Source organism: Lethenteron reissneri, chromosome 34 (genome assembly GCF_015708825.2).
Source record: "Lethenteron reissneri isolate LAM-NWPU_2019-01 chromosome 34, ASM1570882v1, whole genome shotgun sequence".
Classification (NCBI taxonomy): Eukaryota; Metazoa; Chordata; class Hyperoartia; order Petromyzontiformes; family Petromyzontidae; genus Lethenteron; species Lethenteron reissneri.
The window spans coordinates 10,936,246-10,954,523 of NC_083812.1; the positions used below are offsets into that span (position 1 = coordinate 10,936,246).

The window sequence follows — 18,278 nt, forward strand, 5'->3', positions numbered from 1 at the left end:
ATATCTTTGTGTGTTTCTCCCTTGTGATGGGACTCTGTAGGATGAACGTTGCTATTTATAAGGGCACGGGGTGACCAATAAGGTCTGAATTGGTCTGTAATAAGGTAGATACTGACAAGGGGTTGATAGGTATGCAACCATCCCAATGTTGAAATCTCTGCAAACTCGCCTTTTGCCCGTCCAAGGACGGGTGTATTTCAGTAAATCTGAAACTTGCTCGAGAAAAGCAGACCGCGACGTGATATTCATTGCATCAATTCGTGTGCAATTTGTACGGGCGCGGTGACACAGACCTATTTAATTTAAAGGTCATTATCCCTTGTTCATCATGACGAGGGTTCTGCCTTTGTAGTGAGGGTTGTAAGTTGACGCCGAGGAGGGGGGAGGAGGCGCCTTGCCCCCCCCCCCCATGTGTAGTGACGTCACCTGCTAATTAATATTAAGTGGGGGGGGGGGGGTTGTCCATTTGGAAGAGGTCACCTGCTCATGATTATTAATGAGGGGGGCTGGCCGACGTGGAGTGACGTCACACGCGGGACACACAGACATCCTTTCAGTTTCATGTATTTGGTATAGCCCTGTGAGCCATTCGGCTCTTTAATCGGGTGCAACCGCAACAAACAAAAACATGAACAAGAAAACATCTTAAAGTGACTATGTGCAAACAAAAAATCCAAGAAAAGACAGCTAAAAATTTGAGAAAAAGCACCGGACTGAGCCAAAACAACAACAACCACAAGACAACTTAGATTAAGGCCATCAGTCTAACTCCGTACTACAACAAACAAACATGGCCAAACCAGAAAACTTTTATCGAAATCACCAAAATAAAGCCATCAAAGCAATGTAACAGTGATCATAGGAAGTGTGACCGAATTTTCACAATAAACGACAAACAACATGTACCACCACTGGGATCACACTCAGCAGAAGCAGCAACATCGACAAAGATTTGGCAGGACCCTCTTGAGAATAAAAAAACAAAATCCTTGATCCTCAATGAAGCCCTATCCCCATCTCGCGTTTTTAGATGGCGCTGCTCCTGCGGCCGTCTGGAACGTTCTTCCGATATTAGGAATCCACTGGGAGCTTTTCACTTTTTTTTAAATCGTCCAGATTGAAGACTCTTTATAAATGATTGTTGTTGTGTTTAGTTTGTTGTCCTTCCCCATGCACCTCCGATTATCAGTGCCTACCTCACTACAGACCATTTCAGACCTTATTGGTCGCCCCGTGCCCTTATAAATCTCAACGTTCATCCTGGAAGATCTCATCACAAGGTAGAAACACAAATACACAACAGAAAATTGCCCGATATTCTTAGGTTTTTTCGGTAAAGTCACGTAGGTAAAACATCAAAATTAATAAAAAATAAAATAAAGATCACGACGTTTCGGAGGCAACACAAGTCTCCGTCATCAGGTGTGTTGCCTCCGAAACGTCGTGATCTTTATTTTATTTTTATTAATTTTTATGTTTTACCTACGTGACTTTACCGAAAAAACCTAAGAATATGAATCCTTGCAGTCACGAAAGCTTCAAATCTAGAAAAAATTGCCCGAATTGAAACTCAATTTCCCTGGACAGGAATAACGGGTAAACCGTATGGGGTTGATCTTCTTGTTTCCTCTGATCGTAAAGACAAATTTTTTTTTTAAGCCATGGGATTTAGCACGGGCGGCTACGTACGGTGCGAAAGAAGTTGAACGTAGCCCCCATCACAACAAGCGCAATAAATGAGACCGAATCAAGCGATCACGATTCGAAGGCTTACTAATCGATTCCGGAATCGATTCCTTCCCCCCACCCCACACACAAGACACACCCTACACACAGAGCCGCAAGTCGTCCACGTGTTCGACAAATCCTTCAATCCGCCACGCGCGAGCGAGTCGCACGCACGCACGCACGCGTGAGATTTTATTTTGGGGGGGGCGACAGGGTTTTGGTAGTACATGTTGTTTATGCCATTTATTGTGAAAATTCCGTCACAGTTCCTATGATGGCTTTTTCATTGCTTTCATGGCTTTATTTTGGTGATTTCGAAAAGTGTATTGGTTTACCCATGTTTGTTTGTTGTAGTACAGAGTTAGACTGATGGCCTTAATCTAAGTTGTCTTGTGGTTGTTGTTTGACTTGCATCCCACTGAGATTTTTGCACACAGCGTTGGTGTACGGTGCTTTTTCTGCAATATTTTTGCTGTCTTTTCTTGAATTTTCTGTTTGCACTTAGTCACATATTCACTTTAAGATGTTTTATGTTCATGTTTTTTGTTTGTTGCCGTTGCACCCGATTCAAGAGCTGAATGGCTCACAGGGCTATACCTAATACATGAAAATGAAACTTGATTAATCGCGAGGCGAGCGATAATCGATACAGCCTTATTCGGAATCACCCCTGGATCGATATCTCGTCCAATGGGAGAGAGGGAGTGACGTCACCGCGGGCTGGGGTCAAAGGGCGCCCTCCCCCCTTCGCGGCTGTTGATAGCCGGGCCGCCACCGCCGCTTTCCCCTCTGAGCGATTCACATCGGCAGCCGTCGCATGCTGCAGCGGCCCGAGGCACAAGCGACCGCCCGGGCTCCATGGAGGCGCAGGTTTCCCGCAGGTGCTCCCCCCGTGCCTCTTGTTGTTGTTGTTCACGAGCTTGTCACACACACACATTTATTTATGAGCCTGAATCGATTCCGGAGTCGCCGGGACGTTTTGTTTTTTAACGATTCTTGCGGCAATTGAAACGCGTCGAATCGTCGGTGACGATTTCTTGCTTTGTTCGATTCCTGTGTGATCTGTGTACGGGGAGTCGAGTCGGTGGCGATTGTACTCGATTAGTGGGTCGATTCGTGCGTCTCGGTTTTTGAATGCCCTCCCCCCCCCCGCGTTGTCGAACAGAGAGAGAGGTCTGTGCCGAAACGTCGGACAGGTCACCAGCATTGGCTGCTGACGAGGCACTGAATGTCGAAACCGGTCCTGGGCGTTGCTTGTACTGAGACCAATTGTGCTGATGAGATGCACTCACAGAAGGCCGAGTGGCTCATGGGAGAAGCGTTGTCATCTCAGCTGGCCATTCTGAGATGACCGACCTACTGGAACATCTGTGACCTGGACAAATGTGAAAAGAGCTTCGTAGCTCATCGGATTCTTCCAGTCTAAATATGCATTCTAATTCTGAAATATTCTGATTCCTTAGCACGAAGTGAACCTTTTTAAAATCCTTTATATTAAGTTTGCGTGCTTGCGTGCTTGCTTGCTTGCTTACGACCGTGCAAATATTTCGGTCGTTTTTTAACTCACTTCCCGTGATCCAATCGAGCTGACATTTTGCACACAGACTCGTTGTGCGAGACAATTAATGTTTGTGAAAAAAAATTCCAAAATTTTACATTGTTTAGGGAAAACAAATTAAATATTTAATTACCAATTGCTTAATACTGGCAGACAATCATCTGACCCATAGGTGGCAGCCATCTCAAGCCAGAGGACGAGAGGACTCTAGCCGCCACGCATATAAAGGATTTATAGTGAAAAACTTTGTTTTTACGGGTTATACTTATTATATTCTCAACGTCGTGAAATGAATCAAATATAAATATTTATTATTTTGTATTCTTGGTTCTTTCGGTAAAGTCACGTAGATCGAAAAAATATAGAAAAATAAAAGTTAATAAAATGTAATAAAAAAAAATCGCGTTGTCACATTGTAACAACACGTGCCATCCCTGCCGCCCGTGCCCTCTCCCTCCCTAGGCGCTCGCTGCTGGAGCTGCCGTGGGAGGACGTGCTCATCCCCCACGTGCTGTCCCGCCTGCCCCTGGCGCAGCTGCTGCAGCTGCAGTGCGTGTGCCGCCGCTTCCGCGAGCTGGTGCGCCTCCATCTGAGCGCGGCCCACTCGCTCGACCTCAGCCAGGTGAGCCGGACGGCGTGGCCCGTTCGCCCACGGCCGCTTAGGAATTCGATGAGCTGTAAAAGTTTCGATTTAAAGCTTTCGTGACTGCAGGGATTCATCTTCTTGGTTCTTTCGGTAAAGTCACGTAGAATGGAAATAAAAAAATAAAAATAAAACATAATAAAATAAGGAAAAAATGTATGGGCATATTATTTATTTATTTTTATTATTTTTGTATTTCCATTCTACGTGACTTTACCGAAAGAACCAAGAAAGATGAGCTGTAAAAGCTCTTTTTCAGAGATGTCCAGCAGGGCCCGGTCAGAACGTTGCAACGGCGGACGATGCAAAAACACGATGGGAGTGCAAAGTATTGGAGAGGCAAAAAATCACTTGAAAAACTAATAAAACTAAACATTTTTTGGGCTTTACCAGGTAAAGCCCACTGAGCTATTAACTTGTTTTTCAGAAGCGACCTGACCACAAATAATAGCACAACAAATTTGGATTATCGTGTGGAAATTTATAGCAGAGAAAAAGGGGGGGGAGGCAGGTGGAAAAGTTTGTTCAGCAAAGCCTGAGGGGGCCTCATTTGGAATTTCTCCCCGGGCCTCCAGAAAGTGTATGGCAACCCTGCACTCACCTCATAATTGTCAGAGAGAAAAAAAAACTCAATTATATATGGAGGTAATGAGGAGAATCTGTGGCATGGACTTGACGTGAACTCGTTTAAATCGAGATTGAAAACGCGTTTCTTTAGAATCGCTTTCATGTGTTGAGTTTGTTGTCCTTCCCCCGCACCTCCGATTAGCACGGTTGCCAACATACGGTGCGACGGCAGTTTAACATCCATACACTTGCACGACCGCTTATTAGAAATAATCTAAAATGTACATCCCTATATATCAAGCCAATGCTTGATATATTGCGAACAAATTCTGTCACAGTAAAGAGTCGGATTCCCATCGAATTGAAACATCTGAGAGATATCAAGCTGTTGATTACGCATACACAATCGCCTGCCCGCCTTCGCGTTGTGCTGTTCCCGTCGAGCCGCAGGTGGCGTCGACGTTCCCACGCACGTGCTTCTCCGAGCTGTTCCAGCACAGCAGCGCGCTGCGCGAGCTCGTGCTCACGGGCTGCTCCTCCTGGCTCACCGACGCCGAGCTCGTGCCCCTCGTGCGGCGCAACCTCCGCCTGCGACGCGCCGAGCTGGCGCGCTGTTCGCACCTCTCGCCGGCCGGCCTGCACGCGCTCACCTCCAGTTGCCCGGGCCTGCGGCGCGTCGGCCTGCGCGGCTGCAAGTGGCTGGAGCCGCTGTGCTTGCACGGCCTCGCCGAGCGCTGCCCGCAGCTGGAGGTAGTGGCGGCGGCGGCGGCGATTGCAGTGAAGTGTGACGCCTTGACTTTCATGGGGGTAGTTGGTGGTGTCTGGCAGAAACTGCTAGGTGCTCTGAGACTCGTTAATCACAATAAACGTTTTATTTTACCAGGTAAGTTCCACTGAGTTATATAGCTCTTTTTTAGAAGTGACCTGGGCACATTACGTCGCTCAAAATGTGGAGGGAAAAACCGGAGGACCCGGAGAAAATTCCACGCTACCACGGGGAGAACATGTGAACTCCAAATATACAGGTGTCAGGGTCGGAATTTAAGCCACGACCTCATCGATACCAGGCGAGGGAGTTATCATCTCGCCACCGTGGTGCCTAATAATACAGCTGGGCATGATGATACACACCTTTGATTCAGAGCTTTGGAGGCAATGGTTGATGGATCGTATTGAGATTTGTCATCCTGTCAAATCCGCTGGGCTGAGATAGTACAGCAGGCGGGTTTGTGGTCCCGTTTGGATGCTTTTGGGAGTTATTACTAGATATGCGTGCTGGTTTTTCTGAAGATACTCCTGTGTCTTCTCACATGCGAAGCATCCCAGCGAAACCGAATTGGCCAAACATTCTAATCCCTTCTGCATTTTCTGCCTCAGGTTTTCATGAATGAAATATATCTTATGAACGATGTAAATAGTATACATTTACATATGTTTACTGTTCCATACAAGACAGGATCTAATGCCTCTTCCTGATTTGACCTTTTATAATAACTTTCTGAATATTTTGTGAAGACTGAAAAAAACTGTAGCATATGGTGGGTGTCATTCAAATGTTCTCCTGCTGTCGCTTAGCAATCTGCTTGTCATAAGGACTCGAGTGAGTTGTGAAATGAAGTGAAGAGTAGGATAAATATATCCTGCACTGAGGCAGGGGTTTAAGATTTAGACTGCGCCCTATAAATCAGCAGCGAAATCACAACACACAAGTCTCCTGAGAGCTGTAACCACGGTAGTGGTACAGTTGCCAAACGCGTTTTACCGAGCCAGTGGTAGAAATTCTATTTTGTTTTCGGCAACGACAAATTTAGTCGTTCCAAACTTTTTGCGGCCGACGACGGCTTTATTCAAGCTCCAGCGGAGGGCTTCTCAGCACTTTGTGCCTCGTCCGTCGTCGCCACTGATATCATCTTCTCTAGTACCCCCATGTCTGTAGATATGAATGACTTGGGGGGGGGGGGGTCAACAATTTTTGTAAACCTGTTGGATCAACTTTTTACCCCCACATCTGGGGGGGGGGGGGGTCCATTTCTATAACTTTTTAATTCAGGCCTTCTGAAAGGCTCTTAAAATTTTGTTTATGGACAAATGGAACGCCGGGCTTTTACTTCCCACAGAGTGTTTCTCACTGTCCACCTCAGGGGGGTTATGAACTGAGTCGACCCATAACTGGGATTTACTAGCAAACTTACAATGACCACAACTGGATTGTACTGCAGCTCGGGCATGCGACTTGAAATTTAAGGTTTCGTCGTGATCTCTCTCGTGCCAATAAAATGAGTGCCCCCTTGTGGTCGGTTATCACAGTTCAGGGCTGTCAATGAAGATGGCAGATGAATATTTTAACAGAATATTTACCCTGGATTAATCCGATAAGCTTTGAAAGAACCAAGAATATAGATGTCTTGTAGTTCACAGATGTCCAGTAGTTCACAGATGTCCACCATTGCTCAGCGCTTCTTTGAGTAGTGTGAGACTATGGACCGGATTCACATCTTTACGGAACCGAAACACATCACCTTGGCGGTTTTCCCCATTGTTGGAACATATTACCAAAACACCTTCATATTGAGAATTGTTGGTACATATGTTGAACTTCTTTCGCACCGTACATTGCCAACCGTGCTCATAGGTGTGGGTAAAGGACAAGAGACTATGGAGTGGCTGGAAAATCGCAAACCGGTGTCATTGTGCGCATGTGCGCCTGTGCGCGGTGTGCAGTCGTGCGACGTGAGCGAGTGCCTGAGCGTGACGGACGAGTGCCTCGCACGCCTGGCGGCCGGCTGCCCAGGCCTCGTGTCGCTGGGCGTGGCGCTCGACTGCAGCCTCACGGACCGCGGCGTGGAGGCCGTGGCCAAGGGCTGCCCCCGACTGCAGCACCTCGACATCTCGGGTTGCTTCCGCGTCACCAACGCTGCCGTGCGGTCAGTGCCACTCGCTCGCTCGCCGTCCGCACACGCGCGCGCGTGTGTCTGTCCGAGTGTGGAGAACAGTAGTGAAGCGATTAGCACGCTGCACTACGAACCGGGTGACTCGGGTGTATGTACCTCCCGTGAATAACAGCAGCAGCAGGTTGTAACGTCAACCACCTGTCCTGGGCCTCTCTTATGTCGACTCCACTTTAATGAGCATGTGAACATCACCAATGTGTCAGTCCTAATATGCTCTTGCTAATAGCGCTTGCCCCTAGTCTATACTTCTTAACCAACAATCTTGAGGCCTTGCTACATTAGGGGAATGTCAGGGTTATTGTTTCCAGCAATAAGCACCAGCGATAGTTGTCACAATATTTTCTATTAAAGTTTGTTGCTGTTATCTATACAAATATCAGAATCTGTATTTATCCTGGAGGAATCCGATGAGCTATGAAGCTCTTTTTCACAGATGTCCAGTATCAAATGTGATCAGTGGACAACTGTAATGGAATTTCCCAGTCAAATCACACAGGTCATATGTATGTAAGTTGAACTTCTTTCGCACCGTATGTAGCCAACTCTGCTAATCATAGGTGCGGGTGAAGGACAACGAACTAAACACAACAAGCAGGTGTTCAGTAAACAATTTAAAACCCCGTTTATATTGGCTCAACAACTCGGTCACTTTAAGCCACTGCCATACAAAGCTTCCACAGTTGCGCCTAATTAATGAGTTGCTATTGAAAATTGCCTGAATGCCATGGCTCTTGTTCTTAGTATGTATGCATTTGTGTGTTTGAGCGCAGCATACACACGTCTAAATACAAAAGAGTATTTATCTGCTATAAATCTCCACATGATAAGCCACTCCAGTTGAGCTATCATTCGTGGCCAGGTCACTTCTGAAAAAGATCTTTCTAGCTCAGTGGGCTTTACCTCCTACCCCACACCCCCTCTCTATCTCTCCTCCCTGGCTCCTCCCCACCTCTCTTACCTAAAAGCCTCTTGATACAGCAGCCCTTTTGCCCACTTCAGCAATTGTTTCTTGCTGTGGTTGTCCCACCTGATGACGGACACTTGTGTTGCGCCCGAAACGTCGTGATTTTATTTTATTTTATACCTACGTGACTTTGCCGAAAGAACCAAAGAGTATGGATCCCTGCAGTGACGAAAACTTCAAATCTAGATATAATTAAAAAGTTGATACTTTATATATCAGCAGTAAGCCATAGTTAAAGACCGCACGGGCGTATCACTGTGCGCGCAGGACGGTGGCGGAGTACTGCCCGGCGCTGCGCTCCCTGTCCGTGAGCGGCTGTCAGAATGTGACGGAGCCCGGCCTGGCGCGCCTGCGCGGCCGCGGCGTCGCCATCGACATCGAGTCGCCCCCGCAGCACGCCGTCATCCTGCTGGGTGACCTGCTCGCCGCCGGATACCTCCTGCCGTACATCAACCTGCAGATCTGAGCTCGGATGGCTGCGGAGACTCGCCGTGTCGCGAGCGCCAGAGCCAACGCCGGCGGGTGGCTGGCTCGGGTTGGCATCTTGTTTGTCGGCCCACCTCGTGATGTGACCGAGCCGTTGAGTGTAGCGAGTTTTAATCATCTCGGTGCCAACACCAGAGACTGCACTAAGAATTCATGATTTTATAAATCTTTTTTTTATATAGTTCAGCTCTGATACAGTTACGAGCAAATGCGTTTTGTGTACGTACGTCTGTCTTAATTTGAGTCGGTGCCGTTTATGTTATGCGAGTTATGTTTACCAATCATCAGGTGTGTGATATGTAACGACTGTTTTAATGGACAAGATTGGTAGATGTGGAATGGTGCACTGGTAGGCCGCGAAGACTGGATTTTGTGGAATCCTGTTCTGGAGGGTGTAACACAAGCTGGTGATGCCTGTCACGTGTTTCTTCATACGTGACTCTTTTAGTCAAAGTGTCTCCCTTATGCACTGGGCAATGCCAATCTCTGTTGGCAGTCCTGGACCAGTGGGGGAAACACCACATTTGTATGGTTGTTCGCGTTATAGGACAACTATTGTTCACTTGCCACAAAGTGGTACTCATTTTAACAACCCCAGAGGGGTGATGGGCTCAGCCAACATTTGGAACGGGATTTAAACGTGTAACCTGCAATGGTGTGGTTAGCCTCGCTGTTGTTGTGGTGCTACATGGCTGCTATTTTCACCTGTTCTATCCCAGTTATGTTCTTGACATCAAGACTAAAGAAATCAGGACAGTCTTCCGTATCACAGGGGGATGGTGCTGGTAAGTCGGTGCTGCAGGACTACTGGTGTTTAGCAGCTGTATCGCCCACCATCGGTTCACTTCACATCTGTTGTAAAATATACTTGCGAAAATGTATCGCTAGCCCAATCGTAGAAATGTAACTTGTATAATGTCATTTTGCATAGCCCACTTGGTCACTGGGTTGAGAATATCGAACTTGCTGTACTTCATAATCTGGTTTCATCTTCGTAGCGGAGGACTCGAACCCAGGTTTTCCGGTGTTAGAGGCTCAGTTTTGCAAGAGGGCATTGCCTTCTGAGCCACCACCTGCATTCGATGTGTGTTTTTAATGGACACAGTGATTTGTGTCTCATTTTACCAAGATATAATGTGCTCTGGTTGAAAGAGTGTTGGTATAACGACTATGTGTTTGTGGAGCCACAGCCTGCAGGGCACATTGCTCGTGAGTGATTACTCCACGAAGCAGTCCTTTTAAGGATGTCCGGAGATATTATTGCAATATAAAAGGCTAAATAAGGTAATGAACCAAATATATATATTGCACAGGTTCATACTTTTAGATGTTGTTTTGTGTTTTAACCAGCATGCATTGGACCCCAGAATAGTGGCTTTACATTATAAAAAATAAAAAAAATAAAAGTTGCACTTTTTTCAGACACTAGTTAGTGGCAGTAATTTGGCAGAATTTGAACAATAACAAAGTGCCTCAAATAACAACATGTATGTTGTATATACACAGCATAAAATGAGTGTCAACTTGTACTATGAAGAAAAACTGGCTTAATGCATATATTTACTCGTAAGAATAACATCTGTTTACCCAGGTATGCCATAACTCTGAGTGCAGACTTTGTCGAGGCCTGCTTGAAATGTCTACAGGTTTGTGATTGCTGTTGAATCTGAGAAGAAACTGGTGTGACCCGAGAAATCCCACACACGAGGGAAAAAATATTGAAACTTTTTTTTAAACACTCTTTCATGAAATGTACCGTACGAGTAATGGCAGAACTCCACGACTCCAGAAAGTGGCCCCGAGGCTTGCTGTGACGTAAGGGACCGTGGTGATTTACAGCCAACGTCAGTTGAGCGTGGACAATTATACCCGTAAAAAAGATTGTTTAAAAAATATATTTAACATTTTTAATGATAGAATATAGTATTGTCATCAGTATGACATACCTATACCAAGTTTGCAGTCGATACGACATTGGGAAGACGGTTTAAATTGAGTTACAATATTTGAGGATACAACAGAGTTAAATAAAAGCGTGTAAAATGTTAAAAAAATTATTTAATTTTTGTATTATATAATATAGTCTTGTCATCAGTATATGACATAAGTATACCAAGTTTGCAGTCGATAGCACATTGGGAAGTGTGTAAAAATTGAGTTACAATATTTTTGGAGGATAAGACAACAGACGGAGTGAGTTAAATAAAAGTGCGTAATAAAAACACTGCACTCCATAGCTCATAAGCCAATTGGCTTGACTGCCATCTACAAGACAGCTGACAGCCCAGTTGGTTTGGGAGCCTTGGGCACACGATGTGTCTTCTGTGAGCCACCATCCAAACCTCTGCAAGTTCCTTCAGAATGTGCCACTGTGCCCAGCTGCCAATCCCATTAACGAGCACTGAAGAGGTGCATTGCAGGTGAGTTGGATGTTTTCTGATGGCTGTCTCGTCCGCTGAGAATTCTATAAGGCTGTACCTACATGAAAGATCGGTTCCTCTTACGAAGGTGAACAAGCCAGTGAATATTCTTGGTTCTTTCGGTAAAGTCACGTAGAAGGTAAATAATAAAATAATACTTTTTATTATTATTTTAATAATGGAATAAAATATAAAAGTTATATTTTTATTATTTTAATAATAAAAGAATAAAAATATCAAATATATTTATCTTTTATTTTTTTATTTCCCTTCTACGTGGCTTTACTGAAAGAACCAAGAATATGAATCCCTGCAGTCACGAAAGCTTTAAATCAAAAGCCAGTGAATGCTAAATGTAGCTTCTACCTCCTGCTCGTGGTTCGCCAGTCGCTGGTAGAAAGTAAATTTGTTCCGATGGTGGAGACGAAGTCTCATCACCTGTCGGCCACCACGAGGCAGACCACCACCGCGTGCCAGCTTCACAAAGCAGTGCCATGCGGTAGTCAACAGGGGGCATAGGAGCAACCCCCATTATAATACAAGGTGGTCCAGATGTCTTGTGACCCCCCCCCCCCCCCCTCATTTAACGCAATAACTCGACAGCTGCGAAAAAGAGCTTTATAGCTCATCAGGTTCCTACGGTATAAATGCATATTCTTATTTTAAATATTGTTTGTATACCAATGGGTGTGAAAAAAAATCTGCAAAGAACGAAAATAATTAGGGGTCACTCTTTGGTTCTTTCGGTAAAGTCGCGTAGAAAGAAAATAAATTAAATAATATAGTACGACGTTTAGATTGCAACACAAGCAACCATCATCAGGTAGGGCTCGGGTTTACCCCCCCCCCCCTCTCTAGTGGGCTCGGGTTTACCCCCCCCCCCTGTTGGGCTCGGGTTTACACCCCCCCCCCTGTTGGGCTCGGGTTTCCCCCCCCCCCCCCCCTGTTGGGCTCGGGTTTACCCCCCCCCCTGTTGGGCTCGGGTTTACCCCCCCCTCCCTGTTGGGCTCGGGTTTACCACCCCCCCCCCCCTGTTGGGCTCGGGTTTACACCCCCCCCCCCTCTCTAGTGGGCTCGGGTTTACCCCCCCCTCCCTGTTGGGCTCGGGTTTACCCCCCCCCCCCCCTGTTGGGCTCGGGTTTACACCCCCCCCCCCTCTCTAGTGGGCTCGGGTTTACCCCCCCCTCCCTGTTGGGCTCGGGTTTACCCCCCCCCCCTCCCTGTTGGGCTCGGGTTTACCCCCCCCCCTGTTGGGCTCGGGTTTACCCCCCCCCCCTGTTGGGCTCGGGTTTACCCCCCCCCCTCTCTAGTGGGCTCGGGTTTACCCCCCCCCCCCTGTTGGGCTCGGGTTTACCCCCCCCCCTCTCTAGTGGGCTCGGGTTTACCCCCCCCCCCCTGTTGGGCTCGGGTTTACCCCCCCCCCTGTTGGGATCGGGTTTACCCCCCCCCCCTTTCTAGTGGGCTCGGGTTTACCCCCCCCCCCCCTGTTGGGCTCGGGTTTACCCCTCCCCTCCCTGTTGGGCTCGGGTTTACCCCCCCCCCCTCTCTAGTGGGCTCGGGTTTGCCCCCCCCCCCCTGTTGGGCTCGGGTTTCCCCCCCCCCCCTCTCTAGTGGGCTCGGGTTTACCCCCCCCCCCTGTTGGGCTCGGGTTTCCCCCCCCCCCCCTGTTGGGCTCGGGTTTACCCCCCCCTCCTCTCTAGTGGGCTCGGGTTTACCCCCCCCAGTGGGCTCGGGTTTACACCCCCCCTCTGTCGGGCTCGGGTTTACCCCCCCCTCCCTGTTGGGCTCGGGTTTACCCCCCCTCTCTAGTGTGCTCGGGTTTACCCCCCCCCCCAGTGGGCTCGGGTTTACACCCCCCCCCCCTGTTGGGCTCGGGTTTACCCCCCCCCCCTCTCTAGTGGGCTCGGGTTTCCCCCCCCCCCCTGTTGGGCTCGGGTTTACCCCCCCCCCCTGTTGGGCTCGGGTTTACCCCCCCCTCCTCTCTAGTGGGCTCGGGTTTACCCCCCCCCCCCCCAGTGGGCTCGGGTTTACACCCCCCCTCTGTCGGGCTCGGGTTTCCCCCCCCCTCCCTGTTGGGCTCGGGTTTACCCCCCCTCTCTAGTGTGCTCGGGTTTACCCCCCCCCCAGTGGGCTCGGGTTTACACCCCCCCCCCCTGTCGGGCTCGGGTTTACCCCCCCCCCCCTCCCGCGTTGTCACGACCGCGCCACCAGGTGGCGACGTTGCCTCGAAAAGCGCTTTAAACGGCGCACGTGCTCAGGGTGCCGCGCGTGCTCAGGGCGCCGCCGCCTTTCGCGTCTTCCTGTAACAATGATTAGCGATGTACAGCTCTTTTCTTCGTAAGTTAAACCGCGGCTGCATGAAGGTCTGCCCCCACGCCGAGGCATTCGGTGGAACTGTCCGCATTCCTATGGCGGGAGCCAGGACATTCGCGTGGAAACCGCTGTTGACGTTTGGCGAAGCGGGCACTCTGCATCGTGTGGACGCGTCAGTCCACTGCTGGACGCCGCGTGCGCTGTGAGGGTTATTTCTAGATTTGAAGCTTTCGTGACTGCAAGAATTCATATTCTTAGGTTTTTTCGGTAAAGTCACGTAGGTAAAAAATGAAAATTAATAAAAGTAAAATAAAATTAAAAATCACGACGTTTCGGAGGCAACACAAGCTTCCGTCTTCAGGTGGAACCGTCACAGCACGATAGCTGTATCAAGTGAGTCACTTACAGCTATCGTGCTTTGACGGTTCCACCTGAAGACGGAAGCTTGTGTTGCCTCCGAAACGTCGTGATTTTTTAAATTTTATTTTACTTTTATTAATTTTAATTTTTTACCTACGGGACTTTACCGAAAAAACCTGCGAGGGTTACTTGACGATACTTCACCACGCTGGTCAGTGAGGGTTGTGCACGCGAGGCGCAGACGTGAGATCATCGCAGTACACCACTGTACAGGTTCGTCCAGATGTCTTGTGACCCCCCCCCCCCCCCCCCCAATTAATTTCTCCCGAATTTGTTTGTTCTTCGCATATTGATGTCGGTTCGCATTTTGAGTCGTCACTGGCGCACGTGCCGCGGCTGGGGATCGAACTCGGGTGGCCCAACAGTGGGAGCCGATAAGGGGCCGTCCATAAATGACGTCACGTATTTGGGGGGGGGGGGTCAGACCTTTGACGATGTGACGAGGGGGGTTTGAGAAATGTGACGTCACATCAAAATGCGCAAATTTAAATATAGACAACACGTTCCACTTAATTAAATATACTTTATAATAAATGTTTTTTCCTACGACATCAGTGCAGCGCCACATTAAATACGCACTACAATGACAATAGTTTAAAGCGATTTGAAGCATGTTTTATTTGGGGGAGGGGCGGGGGGCAGAGCTTTGTGACGTCATATTTGAGGGGGGGGGTCTGACTTTTTGTGACGCCGTGTGACGAGGGGGGGGGGGGTCAAAAATCGTCCAAAATCGCGTGACGTCATTTATGGACGGCCCTTAATTCGAACGATGGTACGCGACTCGTGCACCGTCACGGGTGGGAAAACTTCTCAACAAAGTTTTCCATCGACGCACGAGGGGGGGGGGGGGGGGTGACTGCAACGCGGAAGGCGGCCCCTGTGAACACGGCCACGTTGGGGACCGAATGAAGCCGACGGGAGGGGGAGTCTCACCCTTGCGGCCCGTGTCAACGTTCCGAGCACACGGGCGCACACAGCCCCACACAACGCTCTTCCCCACGAGGAGATTTGGTGGTGGTGGGGCAGGCGCCCAAGGCAGCTTTGCCCCCCCCCCCACCCCCCGCAAGGTTTCGAGAGTAATGCTCCTTTTTAAATCCTTTATATTAAGTTCGCTTGCTTGCTTGCGTGCTTGCTTGCTTACGACCGTGCAAATCTTTCGGTCGTTTTTTAACCCACTTCCCGTGATCCAATCGAGCTGACATTTTGCACACAGACTCGTTGTGCAAGACAATTAATGTTCGTGAAAAATTTTTTCCAAAATTTTACACTGTTTAGGGAAAACAAATTAAATATTTAATTACCAATTTCTTAATACTGGCAGACAATCATCTGACCCATAGGTGGCAGCCATCTCAAGCCAGAGGACGAGAGGACTCTAGCCGCCACGCATATAAAGGATTTAGAGTGAAAAACTTTGTTTTTATGGGTTATACTTGTTTCCCAGCCACGTCCACGCACCTGTTAATGTGATACGAACATTCGTTGACATGGGAGGAGGGAAATAAATTACGTTGTTGTTTCTTTTTTGGAGAAGATGAATACACGTAGAAGGGAAATAATAAAATAATATAAATATAAAACAATAAAAATTCTCACGACGTTTCGACTGCAACACAAGCAATCATCATCAGATGTGGATTTATATTATTTTATTTCCCTTCTACGTGACTTTAACCGAAAGAACCAAGAATATGAATCCCTGTAGTCACGAAAGCTTTAAATCAAAAGATGAATACAGCAAATGGTAAAAACGCAGCACACATAAGAATAAACTAAACACGTTCTATTTTACCAGGTTAGGTCCGCTGAGCTGTATGGCTCTCGTTCAGAAGCGACCTGGCCCACAATTGAAAGCTCAACGAAGTGAGACATTTACAGGCGCCAAATACTGTGAACGCGCGTTTGCTACACGCGTGGAGGGAATAAAGGACCCGGGAACAAGTAAACCCGTAAAAACAAAGTTTTTCACTATAAATCCTTTATATGCGTGGCAGCTAAAGTCCTCTCGTCCTCTGGCTTGAGATGGCTGCCACCTATGGGTCAGATGATTGTCTGCCAGTATTAAGCAATTTGTAATTAAATATTTAATTTGTTTTCCCTAAATAGTGTAAAATTTGGGGAATTTTTTTTCACGAACATTAATTGTCTCACACAACGAGTCTGTGTGGAAAATGTCAGCTCGATTGGATCACGGGAAGTGGGTTAAAAAACGACCGAAAGATTTGCACGGTCGCAAGCAAGCACGCAAGCAAGCAAGCAAGCACGCAAGCAAGCAAGCGAACTTAATATAAAGGATTTAAAAATCCACGCGACCACTGGGGAGAGAAGACGAACACGCTCCAAAAATGCATGCGACTGATGTTCATAATAGAGGTTTTTTGGGTTTCATCGCGTAAATATATGTGTCGTTAAAACCCGCCAGCACCCGACACAGCCAACTAGTAAGGGTTGTCACGTAAACAGAACGTGGCCAATTCGTCACTATTACAGCACTAGTGTGTAGTGTAGTGTATAGTGGAGTATACTGGTACAGCACACCGGTGTGTTGGAGAGCCAAGCCACAACATTTACAATCCGAGTACGACGTTTCGCCAGTAATTACAACTAGCTTCATCAGGCGACAGCCAGATTTGTGGAGAAGTCTTCCTGTTTCGTTCGTTATATCGAGGCGTAGATGTGGTGACCATGCTTCTGCGCTCTTGCGCAAAGTGGGGGGGGGGGGGGGGGGTTAATGACTCAACTTACATTATGATGTCGCAGCACATCGGAAAGTTAAGCAGGGATCAAGTCTGCTACCCTCCCACACCCCCGCCACAAATCAACGGCCGCAAATGTTACAATTTCAAAAAAATTCTACCTTGACAAATCTTAATATGAAGAAAAAAAAAGAGACAAAATGTTCAACTGCTGAGAAATCAGAGTTGAGAATATACGCGCTTTTAAAATTAAGCACGTGACCCATGAATTAGAACGAGCTGAGTGCTCACTTGGTAGATGCCAACTGCTACTTAAAACCCTGCATGCGTCCTTATCGAAGGCAAATGACCGGCATGCTTCTTAATTAGAAGGTAAGCAGGTGTTGCCTTTGTTCAAGGGGTTATTAAATCACAATGAGTCTTAATTGAATCCATCTTCATAACTCGGGACCCTCCGCACGCATTCCCCTCCACGAGGAGCGTTCGAGTCAAACAGACGCGATTAAGTTTAATTAATAAACACGAGGAAATGTAGTTTCTGTTGTCAGAGCAAGCTTGTGATCCAGAGCCAACGGGAGGCAGGGGTTGCTGGATCACGCTAAGAAATATGCATATTAAACTGGCGTTGACAAAATAAAATGTTTTTTTTTAAAGCTTCGATTGGGTGTGGTGTAAACTATGCACGCTTGCAATCCGAACGCGGCGATGAAGGTGGATTACACACACATTTAAACACATTCCTCCTGCGGAGGGAGCTGGTAGGAACGTTGGGTTGCTCGGTCAATGGCCAGGGTCAACGGCAGCGTGGTGTATTCCGCAAATATGCCCGACTGTGAGGGCGGGCACAAGCCGGCGTGAGTAGGTTAAACGTTGAGTTTTATAAGGGCACCACGGGGTGACCAGCCCCTCCCCACCCAGCCCCACCCCTCCCACCCCCACCCAGCCCCTCCCCACCCTCCCCTCTACAGCCAGCCCCCCACCCCTCCCATTTTTGGATGCACGACGGACGGACACAATAATCCCCTGTGGGCTGGTGGAACCAGGTGGTTCCTACCAGTACTATCATGTTCACAATGTACCTACCTGCCTGATGGGACACTAAAATAGTGCCTGTATGTGGCAGTCCAGCAAGCAGGTCGAGAGAAAGCCACCTGAGAAAATGGAGCTTTGAGTGGTTTACCCCACGAGTATGGGTGTTCTCCAGGCACGCTGTGTTATCATAATTGCAAACAGAGGCACACGCACCCATGTCGCGCAAAACCACAGGAAGCGGCAATTGCTCTTGAGCAGAAACATTGACCCAACGATGTCTCGGCAGACACCCTCAAGACCCTTCCCCCCCGCCCAACGAGAAAACCTCAAAACTGGCCACACATCCCAAGCAGCAACGTACAAGGCCAACCGTGGAGTCGTCGGGGGCTTTGCACGCGCGCAACCGTTTTATGTCGGTTTAACACGTAGGCTTTCGCGACCAATATCATTCATAATAAACGTTTTTGGGTTTAGATCGCGTTATTTATAAATGTGTCGTA

The 18,278-nt window shown here is 48.0% G+C and overlaps 1 protein-coding gene and 1 long non-coding RNA gene across 2 annotated transcripts; one reads left to right on the forward strand and one right to left on the reverse strand.

Annotated features, from left to right (window-relative positions):
- Positions 1-1,995: 1,995 nt before the first annotated feature.
- On the forward strand, positions 1,996-10,633 carry FBXL15 (F-box and leucine rich repeat protein 15). The gene is made up of 5 exons (XM_061565263.1): positions 1,996-2,609; positions 3,749-3,908; positions 4,947-5,246; positions 7,218-7,420; positions 8,679-10,633. The coding sequence occupies exons 1-5, from the start codon at positions 2,587-2,589 to the stop codon at positions 8,875-8,877; spliced, it is 885 nt and encodes a 294-aa protein (XP_061421247.1). The 5' UTR covers positions 1,996-2,586; the 3' UTR covers positions 8,878-10,633.
- LOC133350662 (uncharacterized) lies at positions 7,355-18,055 on the reverse strand. Its single transcript, XR_009756097.1, has 3 exons — positions 17,992-18,055; positions 17,830-17,897; positions 7,355-7,468 (listed from the first exon to the last, which is right to left on the reverse strand). It is a non-coding gene; the product is annotated as an uncharacterized LOC133350662 (long non-coding RNA).
- Between the last annotated feature and the right edge of the window lie 223 nt (positions 18,056-18,278).